The 21,233-nt window shown below is 44.2% G+C and overlaps 2 protein-coding genes across 5 annotated transcripts; one reads left to right on the top strand and one right to left on the bottom strand.

Moving 5' to 3' along the window:
• Positions 1-194: 194 nt before the first annotated feature.
• On the bottom strand, positions 195-6,422 carry DCLRE1B (DNA cross-link repair 1B). The gene is made up of 5 exons (XM_082227196.1): positions 6,294-6,422; positions 4,933-5,132; positions 4,675-4,840; positions 3,187-3,369; positions 195-1,954 (listed from the first exon to the last, which is right to left on the bottom strand). The coding sequence occupies exons 2-5, from the start codon at positions 5,119-5,121 to the stop codon at positions 618-620; spliced, it is 1,875 nt and encodes a 624-aa protein (XP_082083322.1). The 5' UTR covers positions 5,122-5,132; positions 6,294-6,422; the 3' UTR covers positions 195-617.
• On the top strand, positions 6,406-21,132 carry AP4B1 (adaptor related protein complex 4 subunit beta 1). Of its 4 annotated transcripts, none has more exons than XM_082227194.1 (11): positions 6,406-6,531; positions 8,365-8,512; positions 10,285-10,509; positions 11,759-11,889; positions 12,269-12,416; positions 13,773-14,269; positions 16,210-16,293; positions 17,348-17,451; positions 18,318-18,525; positions 18,862-19,146; positions 19,379-21,132. In XM_082227194.1, the coding sequence occupies exons 2-11, from the start codon at positions 8,400-8,402 to the stop codon at positions 19,804-19,806; spliced, it is 2,223 nt and encodes a 740-aa protein (XP_082083320.1). In that variant the 5' UTR covers positions 6,406-6,531; positions 8,365-8,399; the 3' UTR covers positions 19,807-21,132. The 4 variants fall into 4 exon arrangements, with proteins under 4 accessions (XP_082083320.1, XP_082083319.1, XP_082083318.1 ...); XM_082227193.1 differs by lacking the exon at positions 6,406-6,531 and adding an exon at positions 6,541-6,697; XM_082227192.1 differs by lacking the exon at positions 6,406-6,531 and adding an exon at positions 6,704-7,266.
• Positions 21,133-21,233: the final 101 nt, after the last annotated feature.

Below are 21,233 nucleotides of genomic sequence, written 5' to 3'. Positions count from 1 at the left end.
CCAGATGTCAAAGAGAAAAACTACTACCAGACTTTTAGAAGACACCTGAAGGCAGTCCTGTTTAGGGAAGCTTTTAATGTTTAATAGACTATTGTATTTTAATATTCTGTTGGAAGCCACCCAGAGTGGCTGGGGAAACCCAGCCAGATGGATGGGGTATAAATAATAAATTTATTATTATTATTATTATTATTATTCCTTATCTTTGTAAAAACCCATGGTTTGTTGGTAAAACCCAACAGGTTAAACCCCCCCAACACCCACCATAAAGCGTTTATACAATATTCTCCTGTTGCCAACGGATTTGGGCTAAGGTAAAGATAGAGCACACGCTGGCTTTGATCATTATGTTGATAAGCCCCAAGAATTAACAAGCAAAGCCTCAAACTTGGATGCAGAAGTTTAACACCGATTTTACCAGTGTCTCTTATGGCCAATAAAACCTTTTGTGCAAAATATGAGACCACTTCCCCCAGCAGTGTTGAGGAGGAAACAACTATCCTATCTTGAAATTTATATACCAGCCATACACTACTGGAGTTTTGCACAGTTTTTTGTTTGTTTTTTTTTAATTCAGAAGAAAATAAACTTTACTAGAAAACAACAGTGGGTGGAATTCAAAGTAGCGTTAAGGAGATCGCTCCCATCACCGCAGGCATTTCTGCTTCTCCCTCTCCTCCCCTGCCCCACACACTGTTTTGGGGGTTCTCCTCACCTCCCAGAGCCAATTTGGGGAGGGGCGAAGCTGAGAGAAGCCCTTTTGCGTTAGCAGACGTCCTTGCACTGGCTGCTGCTAGTTCTGCTATCCCAATTGCAGATTTGCCTTCCTCGTTATTCCATTTTCTGTCTTTTCCTTTTTTCAAGTAGTTATCGACTTGCCAGTCGAAGTGTTGGAGAGAAAGTTGCTTTGGGATGTTGAGCGGAGATAAATCATATTCCTGAAGGAGACCTTGGGGAGCCTGTTCATCGACAGGCTGGTATGTTACATCTGCTGGAGAGGCGAACGGGTCATGTGTATCAATCTGAGCAGCATGTGATGTTGAGGGTACATGGTTCTCCAAGGCCAGATTCCCCATACATTCACTGCCTACAGAGGAACAAAGCGTTCTTTCTGCATCCCTTTCAAACCAGGACAATGTATTTGTGTGTTTCAATGTCACCGTTGCCTGGCATTTTTGACACTGATTGACACCACTGCCCTTCAGCTGATGTTTGGAAGATGTCATAGATTCAGACGTTATTGCTCTCTGGCTCTCAAGGTTTTCTCGTTTTGCTGTTATGTCTTTTTGGTCCTCCTCAACACAGCCAGATTGAGAGCAAGGGACAGTTTTCTCCACGGGCTCTGGGCAGCTTTGCTGGGAAATCTCTGCATCACTGCCATTTTCACTCTCACTGCTACATATTTCTGGGGGGTCAAACCAAACCCCTTTGGGTACATGGTGAGAGATACTCAGTTTCAGCCGTTTTGAGGGCCTTTCCCACTTACTGTTTCCTTGCTGCATGAATATTTTCACTGATTCGGGGACTTTGGACTCCAGTGGTGTGCAGTTTTTAGCTGTCAAGTATTGTTGGAAATACATCTGACATTCTTCTTTCTTTACCACCGGGATTATAGAGCAGGGCTTTAGCCAAGCTACAAATTCCAGCAACTCTTGGAAAGATGAGTGGTCTGAGTAGGGAACAACGTGGATGTCAGGGTGCTGGAACTTCAGCGGCCGGCTGGTAGGGAGAACAGCTATGGTCGGATGGCTCTGGTTCCAGCAATTCATATTTGCTTGGCGGATTTCTGAATAATCCACAGCATGAATCCTACCCATTCCTTCCTCAGAGGTGAACACATCCTCCATCTCCAGCAGTTTCATAAGTTCCAGTTTCTGGGGACTTACCACAATCCAGGTGCCAAATTCCTTGGCCAGTTCCACCAACAGCGACTCTTTTCCTAAACTATAAGTACCTAGAAGAGGACAAAGAACTGTAAACATTTCAAAGGCCAGACGGCATGAGGCACAGTGAAGTTTATTCAGCAGCTAATAGTACCTTAATCTCAGGGCTTCTGATACAGCAGCAGCTTAGCTGTTACTCTGGAGTTCAAGGCTGCGTATACACTATATCTTTAAAGCACAGAACACAATTTTTTCCTCAAGAATTCTAGGCACTATTGTTTACCTCTCAGAGAATACAGTGGTACCTCAGGTTACATACGCTTCAGGTTACAGACTCCTCTAACCCAGAAGTATTACCTCAGGTTAAGAACTTTGCTTCAGGATAAGAACAGAAATTGTGCTCCGGCGGCGCAGCGGCAGCAGGAGGCCCCATTAGCTAAAGTGGTGCTTCAGGTTAAGAACAGTTTCAGGTTAAGTACGGACTTCCGTAACGAATTAAGTACTTAACCCGAGGTAGCACTGTAATTATTCCCAGCAACCCTTAAACTACAGTGCCCAGAATTCATTGTAGGAATGTACATGGTTTAAAGGTATAGTGTGTACATTTTCCAAGTAATTCTACCCTGTCCCCAAGTGAGTCCCTGCCCCAGTGGTTAATGATCCTTGCGCTACTAAACCCAGCTATGAATTTATCATCCAGATTTTATGGATTCACATCCTTCAGAGTAATTCATTGTACAGGATCGATTTTCACATATCAATTTGGGGGAGATGTGCTTGTAAACCTCACTTGAAAAAGGTAAGATTTCTTTAATGTCCTAAGATTAAGGATTCCCAAACTGTGGCCCAAGGACCACCAGCAGTCCACAAATCCAGGTAGCCTGTGGAATGTCTGTAAAAATACAAAATCATACAACATTTAGCCTAGCAAATTGCAATTACTACAACAGGCAGAAAAATCTTGAATTGGTTCATAAAGACCCTCAGCAAATTTCTAGTGGTCTGTGGGGGAGAAAGTTTGGGAACCGCTGCATGAGGTCCATACTTGTGTTCCTTTCTGAACAGCCACTGAAAATTCCAGTGTGTTAGCCACCCTGTTCTTCTGTTTTCTATTCAGTAGCTTTGAAACTGTGCCTTAACCAACATAAAGATGGAGAACCTGTTGCTGGACTCCAGCTCCCATCAGCCCCAGCTAGCATGGCCAAAGATCAGGGATGCGAATTATAGTTAAGCAACACCTTGAAGGCCTCGAGTTCCTCACCCAGTTTAGGAAACGTCTTCCAAACCTATTAGGACTGCTTACCAATCTTAACCTGGTGATGGGGGTGGGCTCTGATCACCTCTTTGATCTGTTCAGTGGCCTTTTGCCGGGATGGTATAACAATATCGGGGTGGCAGTTGGTATTGTCCAGGTAGAGGCTGCTGATAAGCTTTGAGTTCGTCAGAGCTGGTTCCTGTTGCATGCTGGGAGTGTAGCGGAAATCACCTGGTGAGGCACAGATGTCACATACCCGTCAGGGGAAAGCCACTTGAAGGGTTAAAATGGAAATTACAGTTAAAGTTCCAAAGGACTAAGCTAAGGATAAAGCCAGCTTCTTTGGTTACTGTGGAAGAAGTTGCTGCAGCAGAGTTTATTATTAACTGTTTCTATACAAATTTCAAATCTAAAATTATTGCTTTGTTCCCCCTTGTGAGGCAACCATGATACAACCAGAGTAGAAACCTAGCCAGATAGGTGGGGTATAAAAAAGAAAATAATAGTAATTATTATTATTATTAACCATGTGTGGCTAGTAGGCCTGGGCAATATATCAATATAGAGGAGCAACAGGCAGAGCTGGAGCAGCAGCTGGCTGACACGTTGTCACTAGAAAGCATTACAGGCCCACCATCTCCCAGAACCAGGTGGACCTTAAAAGTAGGAGAACAAAAAGCTCAAAGACAGAGGGTACTTAGCAACACCTGTAGAGGTGGTGATGATGATGAATGAGGAAGTGGGAGAGAAGGGGGGGTGGAGATTCACTCGGAACAACCCGATTATCCACGAGGCTGGGTTCTATAGCCTCTCTCTGTAAAGTCTGAAATAAAAAAGGACTGTAAGAAACTTTCTCCCTCATCCACCTCTGAGCTGTGACCTGCCACAAACCACTGTTGTAAATCTATACTGTCCTGCTCTTCCTCTTCCCTGGAAAGGTCAGGATGGGAGGCTGTCTCCACCACTCCTCCTCTTCTGTCCAGCCCCCGACTTCTCAACAGACTAACATGGCTACCGGTCCCAGGATATGGAAGGCACATGAGGCCAGCACCTTGCTGAAACTAAGGTCTGCTTGCTACCTAGCTGGAAACCATGTCTTGGTTCCATGACACAAGACAGGCAAGGGGTGTTTCTGCCTATCTATCACTCTGTGTGTATTTCATATACAGTCATACCTCTTGTTACGTTCGGTTCAGGTTACGTCTTTTCAGGTTGCGTCCCGCGGCGACCCGGAAGTACCAGAAAGGGTTACTTCTGGGTTTCACCGCTTGTGCATGCACAGACATGCAAAATGCCGTCATGCGCAGAAGCGGCGAATCGCGACCAGTGCATGTGCAGACGCGGGTTGCGTTCCTCTCAGGTTGTGAATGGGGCTCTGGAATGGATCCCGTTCGCAACCAGAGGTACCACTGTATATATAAGCAAGTAATTTTAGAAATAATTTCTGGAAAATAGGCAAGGTGTTTGTGCTGAGAAACAAATTAAGAGATAGCAAAAAGCACAGAGGAAAATGTTAGATGTCTCTCCTCAACATACCTGTGTAAAGGATGACACCAAAGTAACCTTCAAAAAGGAACATGACAGATCCAGGACAGTGGTTAGCATCTATCAGGGTCACAGTCATAGTCTCTCTCTGCATCTCATCTAAGGCCAGGACATGGCTGTCTCCAACTTCCAGAGGGTGGATCCATTTTTCAGCCACCTAAAAACAGAATGAAGGCATGGCAGAGTCAACTGTAGGCATCCTCTAAGTTAAAGTGGCGGAAGATCGCACATGTGTGTGTAAAGATCTACCTTCAGTCTAAGATGCAGAATTTGACCAGTAACCGGAGAACAATAAATAGGTCGGTTCCACGTGCTGGAAAGCCCCACTGTATGGTCACTGTGCATGTGAGAAAGAAAGAACAAACGAGCCCTCCCAGCTTTTCTGATATTCCAAAAATCCACCGCAATGGGTGTGCCTGCGATGAGAGTTCCGTTCATCAGCCCAGCTCCTGTTAAAAGAAAGGGGGAAATTCTGAATACCAAAAACAAACAAAACCACCTCAGAAAAGTCAAGGGTGGATGGGGGCATCAATAAAACTACTAACAGCCTTAGAACTGGATGAACAAGAAATAAAAACTGAGATACATGTTTTAACAGGAATATAAAAATTCACAAATAGAGAGATAAAAAGAGAGACAGGGGTTGGGATAGTGGTGCTTACAACCTTATCCTTAAATGTATTCAGAAGTCCTAAATTTTAGCAGCTGGTAATTACTTAATTTTCTAAATTCAGGAGAGGTTAAGGTGTAGTTTTATCACTGCCACCTTCAAGCAGGCCTCTCCCACAAGTAGGCATTCATCAACTGCCCCTGACAGGTGTGCTCCCTCTGCTAGTTTTTATCATCCACAAGGGGCAAAAGGGCAAGGGGCCAAGTGGTTGCTCGGAAAACAAACCAAGCATCTTGTTCACATCCTCAAGCGTTACCAACTAAAACTCATCCAACGCAACAGGATGCAAATGAGTCACAAACCGCTACCTTTGGTAGCTACCACATCCTTCAGGCCAGACTGTGAGAATGAGAAAGGGTGGGAAGAGGACTGGCAGATAAGATTATAAGAATATGAGCTCCATAGGATAGAACTTTGATACAAACTAGTATGACGGCCTAACAATTTGGATTGAGAAGCAACAGCAGGTAAGATGAGGAAGCAGGATAGTTGCAAAGGGGACTCTAAAATTACAGGAAGGTACTGTACTGGAGTGATTGTACAAAGGACACCTACTACCTGCCTCCTGCTTGGCAGGGGGTTGGACTCGATGGCCCTTGTGGTCTCTTCCAACTCTATGATTCTATGATTCTAGGATTCTATACCCTTTGGAACTCCCTGCCTATGGATACCAGGCAGGCACCTTCACTGTACTCTTCAGCGCCTGCTAAAAACATTTCTATTTATACAAGTCTACCCAGCTGTTAAGAAAGTTTTAATCTTTTTTTAGTCTCTTCTTGTAACTTTCCCAATTCTATCGTTTTATGTTTGTAAACTGCTTTGAGGGTGCATACATTTAAATAAAATAATACACGTTTCACATCCGGTCCCAGAAACGCTTGCCCACTTCGCTCCGGAGCTCTCTCGGTCCTGTCTCCCACCCCAAAAACCAAAAGCTTACTGTGCTACTTTGTAGGCCTTCGGCACAGAGAGCAGGGAACGGGAACGGGCGTCTCCCTCCCGTTGCTAAAATGCTTTGCAGTCAGCGGGTTGAATCGGAGCGCCGGTACTGGAGAGCTGCTTTCATTTTTGCTTGCAGGGAAGATCGCCAGGCTCCCCGCCGTTCGGATCTCCCTCTGCACCGTCGGATTTTCCCGCCGAAGAAATCAAAACAACTCTCCCGCTCCCAAGGCGCCAAGGTATTCGTAGAAACACAGCGCTTTCTGCGAAACGGAAACAGGACTGCGCCACATGCTGGTGGAGACCGGCTTGCTAGGAAGCAAACGCCCCGTGTCCTACAGTTTGGGGACGCGCGCAGGAGTAGATGCGCATTTATTACCGAGCAGCCGTTTGTTCAGCTACTCGGTGCGTAAAAGAAATCTGGCTGGGAATTCTGCTGGCTGGAGGCGAACTCCCTTGGTTATTTTGGGGGGGGACGGGTCCCCTCTGGGAGGGCAAGGAGGGAGCAGCTGCCTGTAAGGAACAATGGAGAAATTGCAGAGTTTTAGTATAGCTGTGGCTTTACTATCCTTGATGGTAACAACAAGAAGGGAATATGCTTCTTTCTTGAAGCGTTAGTTTCCACCCGCCAAACGCGCTTTGCCGTTCCGCTCCCATTTATTTCCTAAAGCCTAGACCAACACAGGTAGGCATTTCACAAGGGAGGAAGTCTTGCTTCTTCTTCGCCTTGAGGGCACTTCCAACATAGGAGCCTTTTGGTTTTAAAAGCGCGAGAAGGCAGGAAGCCAGCGCGGTTTAAAGTGCAAGCGAGCTTTCCTCCGCTCGGCTTCGCGCTCGTTCCTGCTGACGCTTTAACCCGGCGCTCATGGAGGCTGAAACCCGGAAGGAGTCGGGAGAGAACCAGGAAGACGCCTGCCCCTTTTGTTGGTCGGTGCGAGACTGAGCAGCCGTGGGCGGGCGAGACTCTCGCCAAGGTACGTGGGGAAAACGACCGACGACCCTGGCCGGAGCCGATGTCCCGACTCCCGCCCCACCTGGCGACTGCTTGCTTCCTTCCTGCTCCTCTCCGGCAAAGCCCAGAGACTTGCAAGTTGACTGCTGCGCTGGAACTGCTAGGCTTCCGAGCGCGGGGAAGGGCGCTAGCCCAAGGCGCACTTTACGCACAAAAGGGTCCCAGGTCAAACCCCTGAAATCCCTGGGTAGAGCTGGGACAGACCCTCTCTTGAAAACCTGGGGAGCCACTGCGAATTATTGGGCAATAGAACTAGTAGGCATGTTTTGGCTGTATGGCATCTGCGGTACTTCTGAGTGCCAGTTGCAGGAGAACATTGTTTCGTTTCTTTATTATTGCATGCTGCATTTACTCCAAAGAGCTCAAGGCAGCATACACATTCTCAATTTTTTATTACATTTATATATCACTTTCCGTCTGAAGATCTCGGGGAGGTTCACAAGATAAAACTGCAGGGTAAAAGCACAAATGAATAGAACAAAAGCAGAACATTAACTTCCCCCAAAACACATTTAATCTTTGCATCCCTGCCAGGTTGGTTAGGCTGAGAGAGGGTGACTGGCCCAAGTGAGCTTCCTGGATGAGTAGGGACTTGAACCTGGATCTGCCCAGTCCTGATTTAGCACTCCCAACTGGCTCACGATTACTCCAACCCATCTTACTCACTTCTAAGACTGATTCCCAGAATGTGGAAGGATATTTCATGGACTAGAACCTAGGAGGCCAGGGTTAAAAACCACTCTGTGAAGGTCCCTGTGTGACTTTGTCTTGTTGAGAACCTAAGAGACTGCCTTACAATTGGTCCATCTTTCTCAGTATCATCTGACTGGCAGCAGCTCTCCAGAGTTTCAAACAGAGTTATCTACCAGGAGATGTTGGAGATCGAATCTGGCACCATTTGCATGTGCTCTACCATTAAGCCAGAGCCCTTCCCAATAGTAGGAGAGCGCTGTTGTCCTTATCTTCTGCCACAGTGACAAACAGGTTGCTGTACCAAGTTAGGCCTCTTGTTTGATCTGGCAGGGTTCTTTCTCTGTTCTTACTACAGATTTCTCCACAGTCTTTTCTCCCTAGGTGTTTAGGAGCCCATCAGAGATGCCATACTTAGGCTCAGAGGATACAGTGAAGGAGCTGAAGAGAGCACTGTCTAACCCTCATGTGCAAACTGACCGTCTCCGCTACAGGAATGTTATCCAGCGAGTGATCAGGTCTGTGGCCTGGACTGCTACTTGGGCATTGTAGTTGGGGCTCCCAAAATGCTGGGTGCTCAGATGTGTATGAACTGAGTATCTTGTGACCCTAGTAAGGCTGTTGTTGTTGCCTTATTGGTTAGTAGGTTCATGCTGACATACAATAAAGCCAATTAAAACAACCAAATGCAGACTACTAATTGAACGGAAATGGAAACGAAAGAATTGGTAGTATTAAGCAGTATTTTAAATTATTCAAATAAATAAAAAATACAGCCCCGACACAGAAATTAACCTCACCCATTGCTTGGAAATGAAACAGAAACCTGATCAGAGGGTGAAGACCTTGTACAAGGTAGCACAATTGCCTTTCTCTGTTTGTCTTCTAGTACCCTCTTCTTATCACTGTCATGGACTAAGTTATATTGTCCATGCTCTAAAAAACAAATAAAAATTCTGCACATATGTGCCTCAAAGTTCATATGAAATATCACTGAACACGATGATGATGATTTATTTATTGAATTTCTATACTGCACTATACTCAGAGGTCTCAGGGCGGTTCACAGAATAAAATCTAAATATAAAATCACAAAATATATAATCAAAATAAAAACAACAACCCAGTAACCTCCCAATAACCCCACATTTTAAAAGGGCATAGGATGTCAATCAAATCAACCAAAGGCCTGGTTAAAAAGGAATGTTTTTGCCTGGCACCTAAAAGTGTATAACGAAGGCGGCAGGCAAACTTCCCTGGGGAGAGCATTCCACAAATGGGGAGCCACTGCAGATAAGGCCCGTTCTGGTGTTGCCACTCTCCTGACCTCTCGAGGAGGAGGCACACGAAGAAGGGCCTCAGAAGATTATCTCAGGATCTGGGTAGGGTCATATGGGAAGAGGTGGTCCTTGAGGTATTGCAGATCTGAGCTGTTTAAGGCTTTATAGGTCAAAACCAGCAGTTTGAATTGGCCCGGAAACTAATTGGTAGGCAGTGCAATTGGACCAGGATTGGTGTAATATGCTCAAACTGTCTTTCTCCGGTGAGTAACCTGGCCACTGAATTCTGCACTAGCTGAAGTTTACGAACTTTCAGAGGCAGCCCTACATATAACGCATTGCAGTAATCTAACCTTGAGGTTACTATACATTATATTTGCATATACTTCTTATTTTGCATAATTCTACTTCTCCTGTTCTTAAAAAGAGACTGAGATACGCACAGCCCTGAAACTCACCCCAACTACTGGAGATTCTGTTTGGGTCCCTTTCTGGCTTTTAAGATTTCATTATACCCTTTCAAACAGCATATTGCCAATTTCTTCAATTTGCAGAAACTGTCCTTTAATGGGCGCAGCCCTAGGCTGCAATCCTAATCACATTTACCTGGGAGTAAACTGCATTGAATTCAGTAGGATTTATTTTTGAATAGATATGCTTAGGATTGCACTATTAGTTTGGTTTTGTGATGCAGACATCGAGACATGGATTGCAAATTGACTTGTCGCATTAGGCCAAATGCAGGTAAACCTTTTCTCTCCTGGAATTTTACCTACTAAACTTGCTGCTCTCTTGTGATTAAGAACTGGTTACAGTTTATATATTGTCTGTTGCCATTCTTGTTATATCTTATTGTTTCTTGCCATTATTGTTATATCTTAGGAGTTTAAAGTAGGCTGATACTTTATGTAAACCACTTAGAAACTCTAACAATTAAGTGGTATACAAATGCTTTAACTGATAATAAATACATAGATGCTGTGCTTAAATACTTTATCTGTTACTTGCAGGCATATGACCCAAGGTGTAGATGTGTCCAGTGTGTTTATGGAGATGGTCAAAGCTAGTGCCACAGTGGATATTGTTCAGAAAAAACTAGTGTACTTGTATATGTGCACATATGCTCCTCTGAAGCCCGATCTGGCTCTTTTAGCTATCAACACCCTTTGCAAAGACTGCTCAGATCCCAACCCCATGGTTAGGGGCCTCGCCTTGCGAAGCATGTGCAGTTTCAGGTAACAAAACTATAAGTGGAGTGGTGGTGCTGCTTGTTTTGGCCTTCGCTATAGGCACTTATGGGGAATAGAACTTGTTTCATTCAGGAGTGGGAAACCTATTTCAACCCAAGGACCACATTTCCTTCTGGGAAACTTTCCTGGGGCCACATGCCCCAGACCAGAAGCAAAAGTAGGCCGAGCAATGATTGTTAATTTTACCTCTGTACATAGCTTAGTTTCAACACACACATCCCACTTTCCTATATCCAAGACAAGCAAGAAGTCTTGTCTGTGTTCAAGGGCACATTCCAGCCAGGCAGAAACACTTGAGGATGGTGCAAAGTAGGGCTGCTGAAGGGTGTGGCTGGGGAGAGTCCTTAGGTCCAGATACAGAGGCCTGTGGGCCTGGGCTTCCTCATCCCTGTGGCTTAATGACATGAGCCCCTAAGCATGACCAGTCTTAAGTTTATGAGCATAAATATGGTCCTCTCACTAGTTCTGGGGTGCAGATCCAATGCTTGATGAATGGAAAGGAGGTACATTCCCACATTGCGCTTTGTGTCATCACGAGGGAGGGGTTCTGCTGCCACAGTTCACTGCTCTGTTTGCCAGGGATTAGATGCCACTTTAATGACAAGGTTTTGTTGGGCTGGTCTAGCTAAATCAGCTTTGTGGAATTGTACCGCCAGCTGCATCTTATTAAGCAACAAGGGGCTTCAGGATTATAAATGCTTACTATGCAATAAAGTGTGGAAAGACAAGGAATTAACATGAGAAGTAGTATTTTGGGGTGACTCCCCCCCCCCCACAGCTGACAAGCCATTTTAAAGTGGTTTGTGCATAGAACAGAAGTCCATCTCCTTTTTTAAAAATGAAATCTTTTTTATTCAGTTTTACACTACACATTTAAATTCAATCATTAGACATAATCATCAACATTTAGGATTCCCCGAATCCTTAAGACTTCCCTCCACCCTTCCATGGTTTCCATTTTCAATCTTTTTCAACTGCATCATATATTTTCCTCTATTTTTCTTAAACTATTCTATTTTTACCTTAGTTTTTAGTACAGTACAAGCGTTACCCAAATCCTGCCAAAGTTTTTAGCTGTCAGAAGTCCATTTCCTTGTCTTAGCTAACTATTGGAAGCCTGTTGCAAAGCAGCAGTGTCTGCTAATGTAATGAATGGCAGGCTGCGGAGTAACGTAAAATATACAAACAGGGATTTAGGAGGAGTCGGAACATGATGGCCCTTTAATATTCCTAGGATGCCCAGCATACAGGAGTATATCCAACAGCCAATCCTGAATGGTTTGCGAGACAAAGCCTCCTATGTAAGGAGAGTCGCTGTCCTCGGATGTGCAAAGATGCAGAAACTGCAAGGGGACTGCGAAGTGGGTAAATATGCATGCTTATTTTTCAGTCTATTTAATTTTCCCCAGACTCATACAAGAATAAAAACGGGAACATGTCATTTTGGTGCTGTAATGCAGAGACCGCAGCATGGCTGCTGTGGAATAGTTTCACTGAGCCCAAAGCCCTTGGAGGCGAGATACCACTTTAAGAATGTATTTGCCCTGCTGGTTGGAACTCTCCCTATCGCCAGTCACTTGGCAGCAGTACTTTGCAAGAAGCTGGCATGTTATTGAGAGGGTTGAGTTATTTTGTTACATGTGCATGCACATAACACCACCGCTGCTTGCAAGAGGCACTCTCCTAGGCAGATGATTATTGCATTAGAGTTGGGGAAATTATCTAACTTCCATGCTTTTTACAGACGGCGCACTAGTTAATGAGCTATATAGTCTGCTTCGTGACCAGGATCCTATTGTAGTGGTGAATTGTTTGAGGGCACTAGAGGAGATCCTGGCACATGAAGGAGGAGTTGTCATCAACAAACCCATTGCCCACCATCTTCTCAACAGGTAGGTTCTTCCCCCAAACAGTTTGTGAAGTCTATTGTGCTTTGCTTGTAGATTCGCAGAGGTCAACTGCCCAGCAATTGGTGATGTTGGTATGTCACTCAGCTATTGCCCTTCTCTTGCTGTGTGAAGTTGCGGAAATGTCTATGAATTGTGTTGTTGCTGTGCATTTGTGATAGTGTATGTTTTTGGGTGTGAAGTAAGCCACCTTGTGGATCATTTAAAAAAGGGCATATGTATTTTACATAAGGGAAATGGGTGGTTAAGGGAAATGGATGGTTACCTTGCAAATTCTGATTCTGCTGAATAATACTCGGTTGGCAATCCAGTTTGGGAAATGGCAGGTACAGCACTGAGAACTTGCTTGTTGTGGGTCTTGCTAAGAATGAATGATTGGATATTAGCTGAGGAGGGGAAAGGCATTATTTTGAACCTACATTTGAATCTGGGGGGGATTTTGAGATGCCGTTTATAATCTGATGCTAGTAATGTAATGATAAAATAATTGTAGAATTTTCCTATGAAGGTTTTCTTCAAGCGTGTGAGTCATTACTTTCTTAGGCCCTGCCCCACAGTTTCCTGCACTTAAATGTGTTGTGCAAGTATATGGGTGTGAAACTAACAAGTATCAGTATCGAAGGCTACTAAATCACTCTTACCTTTTTCTTAGTTCAGCTCATGAGGGCATATAGGTATGGAATCTTAGTCTTCCGTCCAATAATTTTGCCTTCTGAAAACCCAAATCTTAATATTTTGGGTTAATTATGTTATTTCTGTTAAATATTTGTGTGGTATTTTGGGTTTTTTTATATTGCAAGAGAGTTCTCTGCAGTAGAGAAGGGGTTCTATGAATGGATTCCTTCTCCCACTCACTCTGCTAGGCAAGAAAAATCAGAGTTGAACATGTGGACGACAGAGCAGAAGAGCCAGCCTTGCCTTCAGTGCCTTCCTACTCAGTTTCAGCAGGCAACACTGGGATGGAGATCCCCCTGCTTTTTATTAGCAGCAGTTATTTTGGTACCCACCAAACTCTTCAACCTATTTTACCCTCTCTTCTTTTCAGTTCCCTTTAGGGAAGGAAGAGTAGTTGTCACACCTGCTGCAGAAAACCTCTTGTTCTAATTAAAACATAACTAGTAGATAAGTTGAGACTCCTATTTTTGCACGCCTAAATTGTAAAGTAATGTGGAAGTGCAGACTTAGTTTTCCAGCAGGTCTCTCAGACTCTGCCTTACAAGTGGTGGGTAAAGATGCAAGTCTAGGAAATAATTGGCTGGCAGATTGTGGAAGCCAAGCGAAGGTATTGCAATTAGCAATCCCAATAGCCAGTGTACTGATTTGGGTTTCTTCTCTTGGTAGGATGCCTGACCTAGACCAGTGGGGACAGAGTGAAGTGTTGACTTTTCTCTTGCGCTACAATCCCCGCTCTGAAGAAGAGCTGTTTGACATCCTTAACTTGCTGGATGGCTATCTCAAGAGTAGCAGCTCCAGTGTGGTGATGGCTGCCACGAAACTTTTCTTAGTGCTGGCCAGAGACTTTCCGCACGTGCAGGAAGATGTGCTGGTGAGAGTGAAGGGCCCGCTCCTGTCTGCTTGCACCTCTGAGAGTCGGGAACTCTGTTTCACTGGCTTGTGTCATGTGCGCCAGATCTTAGACAGCCTTCCCGGCCATTTCAGTAGCCACTACAAGAAGTTCTTCTGCTCATATTCAGAACCACATTATATCAAGTGCCAGAAAATGGAGGTTTTGTGCAAGCTGGTGAACGATGAAAACGTGCCACAGATACTGGAGGAACTAAGAGATTACTGCACTGACGTGTCAGCAGAGCTTGCACAAGGAGCAATCTTTGCCATTGGTAAGTGACCTAGCAGGATTCCTCCATACAAATAAGTGTTCTCTAAGACTGGGTGACAGAAGGACATATGCTTTATTTGCCAACTCCTTAGAAACTGAGAAAAAGATTAAGGCCCTCAGAATAGAAATAAGTGAAACAATCTGTTCCATAGTAGTTTCATGGTTGAAGTCTTAAAGCCATGTAGTCCAAAATAACTTGCTGAGGTTTACCAGTGATTTCTGCAATGCTGCTGAAAAGACAAACATTTATCGCTTCTCTTCATAAAGTTCATCTGAGATTCTTCTGATAATACGTGGAATTGAATTCTCAACAGTATACAGGATAACATTACTCATGTTCAATGAGAACTCAACAGCACAGCCCTGTGCATGTCTACTCAGAAGCAAGTCAGTGTTCAGTGGAGCTAGTCTGAGGACTGCAGCTTTATTTAACTTTTTAGTTCTGATCTAAGTAGTTGGGAATTTGGGGGATTAGACACAACATTCAAGTCAGGGCTCATCTTGTTGGAATTTGCCCCATTGCTAACAGCAGCATTTCTCTGGCCTGTAGGGGATGTGTTATTCTTCTGAATTTTTAAAATTCTTGGCAATAACCCAATTTAGTGGTATCAGCTTCCTCTTTCTAAGTATTTATGCCCAGAAGTTCTTTGCTGAGTTTCCTGCATTTCAGTTTTATTCAGTCTTCTCCCTTTCTTGCTTTTCTGTTTATGGCCAGGCTACTCTGTCCCTTCTTGGCAGCAATAGAAACCCTGCCCAGGGAGCAACCAAACTTAACAGTGGTGGGCCACCAACATCCACAGTTCTGCCACTCACACCTGGAAAAGGGGTGGGATAGGCAAACAATTTTCTTTACCAACTGAGCTGGTGCAGCGATCAGGCCTTACTTTGGCTTGATGATGCCATTGTGTGAGAGAAGTAGGGCCAGCTCAGATACAGTGGATTTTGTACCCGCTCATTCTGCCCTGGCCCCAGAGATTAGCAGACCTGGCTAGGGGGACACCTCTGCCAATCAAACCGTCTCGCCCACATGTCCAGCATAAAGGCGATTTGGATTGCAGTGTTAATCTATGAAAAACAGCTTGTTCCCATTTCCTTGAGATGGTCTCTAACAACCTGCTTGTGCCTCTTTTATTGAATTGTTTTTCTTGGTCGTTGCGCACTCTGATCTTGGAGCTGACTCACTTGTGCTTATGTTGTCATATTTCTGTATATTAAGACAGGTATTTAGAAATACCAGAACTTCTTGGTGATTCATTAAGTTAAGAAAATGCTTACGACCCCCCCCCTAAAAAAAAGAGTCTTTGCCTTTTTTGTCTCCTAGAAATCTAGGTCCAGCCCCTCTAAAGAATATACCTACATACAAGCCTTATTTTTTAGAAACATCTCGTTAGCAAAAAAAATGAAATGGAAAGTGTTCTCTCCTTGGTAAATTGATATTTGGGATATGTGAAATTATTCTGTATGGTGCTACAAAAGAGTTGGAACACATTGGATCACATTCATGATAGTAGTACTGTTTTTCTATTTCCTTTCCCCCCTTTTATTTGTTTATTAAAGATTTTGTTGATTTACAAAAGTGATAGTAGTACTGTTGATCCATTCCAGGCAGGGAGATAGAGCTTCATTCAGTGCTAGTCTATACATCACCGGCGGGGGTACTAATGGTACTAGTTTGGGCTACTGAGTCTGAATAGCCAGCTACTTTGTTTGGGCACAGCAGTGTTCCAGGGACACTTCCCATCTTCCTGGCTGAGTGCTCAAGCACCAAACCGAAAACAAGGGCAGCTTGGGTTTGAGAAGTAATTTTGACTGAAGAAAGAAAGCTGCTTCTTGCTCCATCTCAACTCTCATAGAGGGAATATGTTGCAGTGGTGCTACTTGGATAAAAGCTTAAGTTGAAGCTGCCTAACCAAAGCTTGGGTTGTTTTGTGGACTTTACAGGCAACATTGCAAGGACCTACACTGAGCAGTGTGTGAGGATCCTAACAGAACTCCTTGAGCTGAAGCAGGAGCATATAACTTCAGGTAACTATCTCCACCCTTCTGATTGAGATTTGGTTTCCGCCTTACCATTCGGTGGTCTACGGAACACAACTGTGCTATCTCCATTGCAGTTTCCATCACTGTACCATTCCTTACTTGTGCCTCTTTCACGTGATCACTCTTTGCTTCCTTTTCTTCAAATTATCACCTGCTTACAGATGCTGGATCAATTAGACTTCAGCCCACATTGGCATGCTTGTAAACTGGAAAACAGTGTTTGCTGTATCTGGGTTGTGTGAAGAATTGTTTGCTTGAAACAAATACCCCAAACCACGCAGATGAAACATGAAAGTGTTCGTAAAGCTAGAGCAGAATGCTATGGCCAGGATAATTTCCATACACCAGTGTTATAGATTTGTAAAGATTTTGTTTTTCTGGCTAAAATGTTTGTAAAAGTTGGAAAGCACCAGCCTGAAGATGACGAGTGAGACCTCGTCGAAACGTCGCACAGACACCCCGACTCTTACACGGGAAGACACCCGAAGACACCAAAACCTGCATTCCTGTACCCGTGAAAATCTACGAAAGCATATATATATATAGTTTACAGCAGGTGTTTCTAAGTTGTAACAGAGATGGTGCCTGCTGTATCTCTGTTGGCAGAGCATACCACAAGATTGATGGTGCTAAAGGCTTGGTTTCTTGCTATCAAATGCGCCTTGCCAACTCAAGGAACTTAGGCTCCCATTACATGTCAAAGAGATCAACAACTATATGACTTTCCATAGATATCTGAAGGCAGCCCTGTAATGGGAAGTTCTTAATGTGTTTTTATGTTCTGATGGAAGCTGCCCAGAGTGGCTGGGGCAACCCAGTCAGATGGGTGGGGTACAAGTAATAAATTGTTGTTGTTATCTTAGTGTGTATTAATCTTGCTTGCTATGGTTTTGTGTTTAACTGTTTCCTTCTGGTTTTTAATGTTGTCTGTTTTTTAAGTATTGAAATTGTTACTATTGTGAACTGCCTTGGAGGCCTCTGTTTGGGCCAAAAGCTCATACAAATTGTTCTCATAAATATTTTTTTCCTCACATTGTAGCTGTAGTTCAGGTGTTCCGGGACCTGGTGTGGTTGTGTCCGCAGTGTATAGAGAATGTGTCCCAGGCTTTGGGTGGCTGTGAGGAGACCATCCAGGACAGTGAGGTAAGGGGAGTGTCTTTTTGTTAGTGGCAGGGAATGGTACTGATGGAATGACTCAGTTGAGGGCCTGTTAAGAGTCTTACGTGAGCCAAGAGAGTTGTGAAATGCAACTTGGAATCTAGAATTGTGCATGAAAATCCTTTAAGATTATGCTTTCGAGAAATCGAAGTTCTAATTTTCAAAACATTCTGGGATCATATCAGCCTGCCCTCTGTCTTGTAGGAGGTCTGCACTATCTCTTCCTTCTTAGGTGAACTGTTTATATGTGGTCTGTTTGGAAAAAAAACTATGGCACTTCAACTTGTATTGTGCTCCAGAAATGTAAGGTGAGCTGCTCCTGTACAGGAATGTTTCCATGTAGCCTCTCTGCTTTTCCAGTTCGGTCAAGGTAGGGTTCCTGATCGAAGCATTCTAGAGTTATGCATTGATATGAAAGCAAAGGGCCAAAAGGGTATCCTTCCACCTTTTGTTCAAGTGAGAAAGCAGGGAAGAAAATCTTTAGCATTTGGCTAACTCAGAAGCTGCTGGCACAGCTAGGTGTGCAGGAGCAGGCAGGCAAGACAAACGCTTTATTGATTCAGTAGTGTGTAAACTTAAACTGGGTGAAGGGGTAACCATAGGACAGAGTTGCATTTTGCAATGTGGATACACTTTCAGAATCTTCAAATCAAAAGGGCTGCAGTATATGGGATTTGAATTACCAGGTGAGGCAGCGTCTGAACCCACTTCCCTCTGCAGAGATCTGCTCAACCCACCACTCTCTGTGACAGTCTGTGAACATTTATGTCACTAGCTCTTGGTGGTATAAGTGAGGGGTTCTAAGTGAGATAGTGTGGCCCTGTCTGTGAGGTATTCTGGTTTTTTCTCAGGGCAAGCAAGCACTGATCTGGCTGCTGGGCGTACATGGAGAGAGAGTCCCCAGTGCCCCCTATATTTTGGAGGATTTTGTAGAGAATGTGAAATCAGAGACCTTCTCGGTTGTGAAGCTGGAACTGCTAACAGCTTTGGTGCGGCTCTTCATAGGACGTCCAGCTGAGTGTCAGGACATGTTGGGTCGATTGCTCTATTACTGCATAGGTAAGTACAAGCCTTCCAAGATGTCTGCTGCATTATGAAATAGGCCAGTGCATCTCTTGTGAGGATGAGATGTATTGAGAATTGTCTGACAAACTCTGCAGTTCTTTAAAAATCCATAGATTTCAATGTTAGACTGGTGTACGTTGAATCATTTCTTTCCTTGCTTCCCTTACTGCCAGTATCATATACCCAGAGGTGGTAAGGGGAATCACACACTGTATAGAGGCAGAGGTCTATGCAGCCCTTTGGCATGGAATCACTAGGGGCTGTGATGAATAAAAAGTCTGTGTCGTGGTGAACAATAAAAATAAAACAGCGCATCTTTATTTCATCCAGAGGAGGAGAGAGACATGGCAGTTCGGGATCGTGCACTCTTCTACTATCGTCTTTTGCAAGCTGGCATGGAGGAAGCAAAAGGGATCCTTTGCAGCCCTACATCTGATCACTCTCTGAGGTTCTTGGAAGGGCAGGCTGAAGGCTCTGTGAATGCGTGGGCCTCTGACTTTAACTCACTGGTGCCTATATATGGCAAAGAGCAATGGGCAGCCATGACAGCCAGCCGGGTTACTGGCCTTCCCCATACAGATTCTCCCTCTGAAGATCCCACAACGGTGGATGAAGGTAATGGATTCAGTTGGCCATTTCTCTGGGCTTTACGCACTCTGTTTTCCTGAATGAAAACCAGACCCTCCGTTGAAAGATGCTGCTTTAAGCATCTGACACTGTTTGCTTGATGCTTTTCTTTTGCCCTGCTCAGTATGGACTGTGAAGTGTCTTACAGTTCTGACGTTCCTGCTGGATGTAAAGTGATCTGTGTTGCCTAACTCTGGCTTTTGTTTCCTCTTTTTTTCAGAGCCCCTGATACCGGAAAAGGAAGAGGAGGTTCCTTCTGTCGACACCAGTTCGAGCAGCCTGATTCTCAGACCAAGCATGTGCATGACTGCCGAGCAGTTTGAGAGGACATGGCTAAACCTGGGTTTGGGCTGCCAGCAAGCTGTTCCCTGGCAGGAAACTGTGCAGCCAGACACTGTGCAGGCCGCACTTCAGGTTGTCCATATCCAGACTATTGCTATGAGCAAGGCTGGTTCCCCGCTGTGGAAGGCCTACCTTGTTGCCCAGGATGATACAGGCTGCCTTTTCCTGACAGAGCTGCTACTTGAAGTGGGGGCTGCAGAGATGCAAATGTTGGTGAAGCAGAGTGAAAACAAGCCAGAGGCACTGCAGGCCTTCATCTCAGTCTTGAAGACTGTGTTGGGAACAGTGGCAGGATTGACATCCTGATTCTTTCAGACCACTGATATGGGTCATGAATAGGATGAGACTTAAGTCTGTTTGCGTATGGCATTCTTCAGATTATGCTGCAGCTCTTATGAACTGTTTGTACAGGAGAGGAACACTTCCTCGCAGGCTGAGCGAGATCCAGATGCTCAGTCCCACTCCCTTATCTTGAATATTTTGGTGGGAGCTGCTGCTTGGCTTGACACCAGAGAAGAACAAGCAAGAGGGTGGGGAATGCTGCTTGAAGAATGTTGGTTTTATGTTACTTTGGTTCCTGTAGTGGATTTGAGTGATTTTTATTTTGAGAATCTTTTGTAAGCTGCCTTTCACAGTGGATTGGGCCTACTTTGGATAGTTTAAAGGGGTCGGGACATTCCCAACAATGGGTTTGATGCATCAATCATCTTTAAAGATCCTCTTTTAAGACTTCCTTTTCTCCTCATTCCCCCACCAGTCTCTACTCCCATGAACTCTATTCACCCATTAATGTTGCAGAGCCAGATGTTTCCCCAAAGGATTCAGAATTGATAGAAGGGGATGAGGAATATTTAATCAGAATGAAACGTGTACAGAAATGGTGCACTAAGATAGGTGTGTGGTCACAGCCCTAAGGTATCGATTGTAGAACCTTCCGCAAAGGTTATGCACATTTTTTAGCGAAAAGAATTGGTGGAACCGTTTAAATGGGAAGCTTGAGTGGGAAAGAAATGGAAGGGGGAGGGGGAATCTTCAGACCAAATTTGAGGTACACACACTTTTGCACAAAAGTACAGCGGTCTAAATAGGAACACGTATCTCTGGGACAGATTATCTATTCTGAGATAAATATATCCACTCTTGCAGTTTTACTTGCAAACTTCATGGCTATGATTCGAGCACAGTTTACACTTGCCTATTAAAAAACATAAAATGAAAAGACTAACCCACAAATGACTCTGGATAAAGCATTAAAATCTTATAATACAGTAGAACATTACTGACTACATGGTCGGGGGGGTGGGGTGTTAAAACCTGGCCGTAGGTAATGCCAGGAAATACTGAACAACAAAAGTAATAAATGACTGATGAAAAATCTTTTCAGACATGGTGGTAAAATTTATTTGGGATCTTGAAAGCCTCCTCAGGCTGCGCAATCATATCCATACCTAGGAGTAAGCCCTGTTGAACTCATTGAGGCTTACAACAGTGTACACATGTGGGATTGCATTGTTGTGACACAGAACAATTAGTACTAAACAGAGTTCTGTATTTGTATTTGCACTCCAGACTTTACTCATTGTAGATGGAAACTGATATATAAAATGAAACATAAATCTCTTGTTTAGTGTACTGTGCTAGTCTTTATCTGCTCCGTATGCACATTTTGTTCCTCCATGTCTAACATACTATTTGGCTTGGAAAGATCTCAAAGTTGAAAAGAGTGATATATT

This window comes from Podarcis vaucheri, assembly GCF_965113315.1.
Source record: "Podarcis vaucheri genome assembly, chromosome: 6".
Classification (NCBI taxonomy): Eukaryota; Metazoa; Chordata; class Lepidosauria; order Squamata; family Lacertidae; genus Podarcis; species Podarcis vaucheri.
Note: the sequence above shows the minus strand (reverse complement) of the source record. Positions and strands in the feature narration are given on the sequence as shown.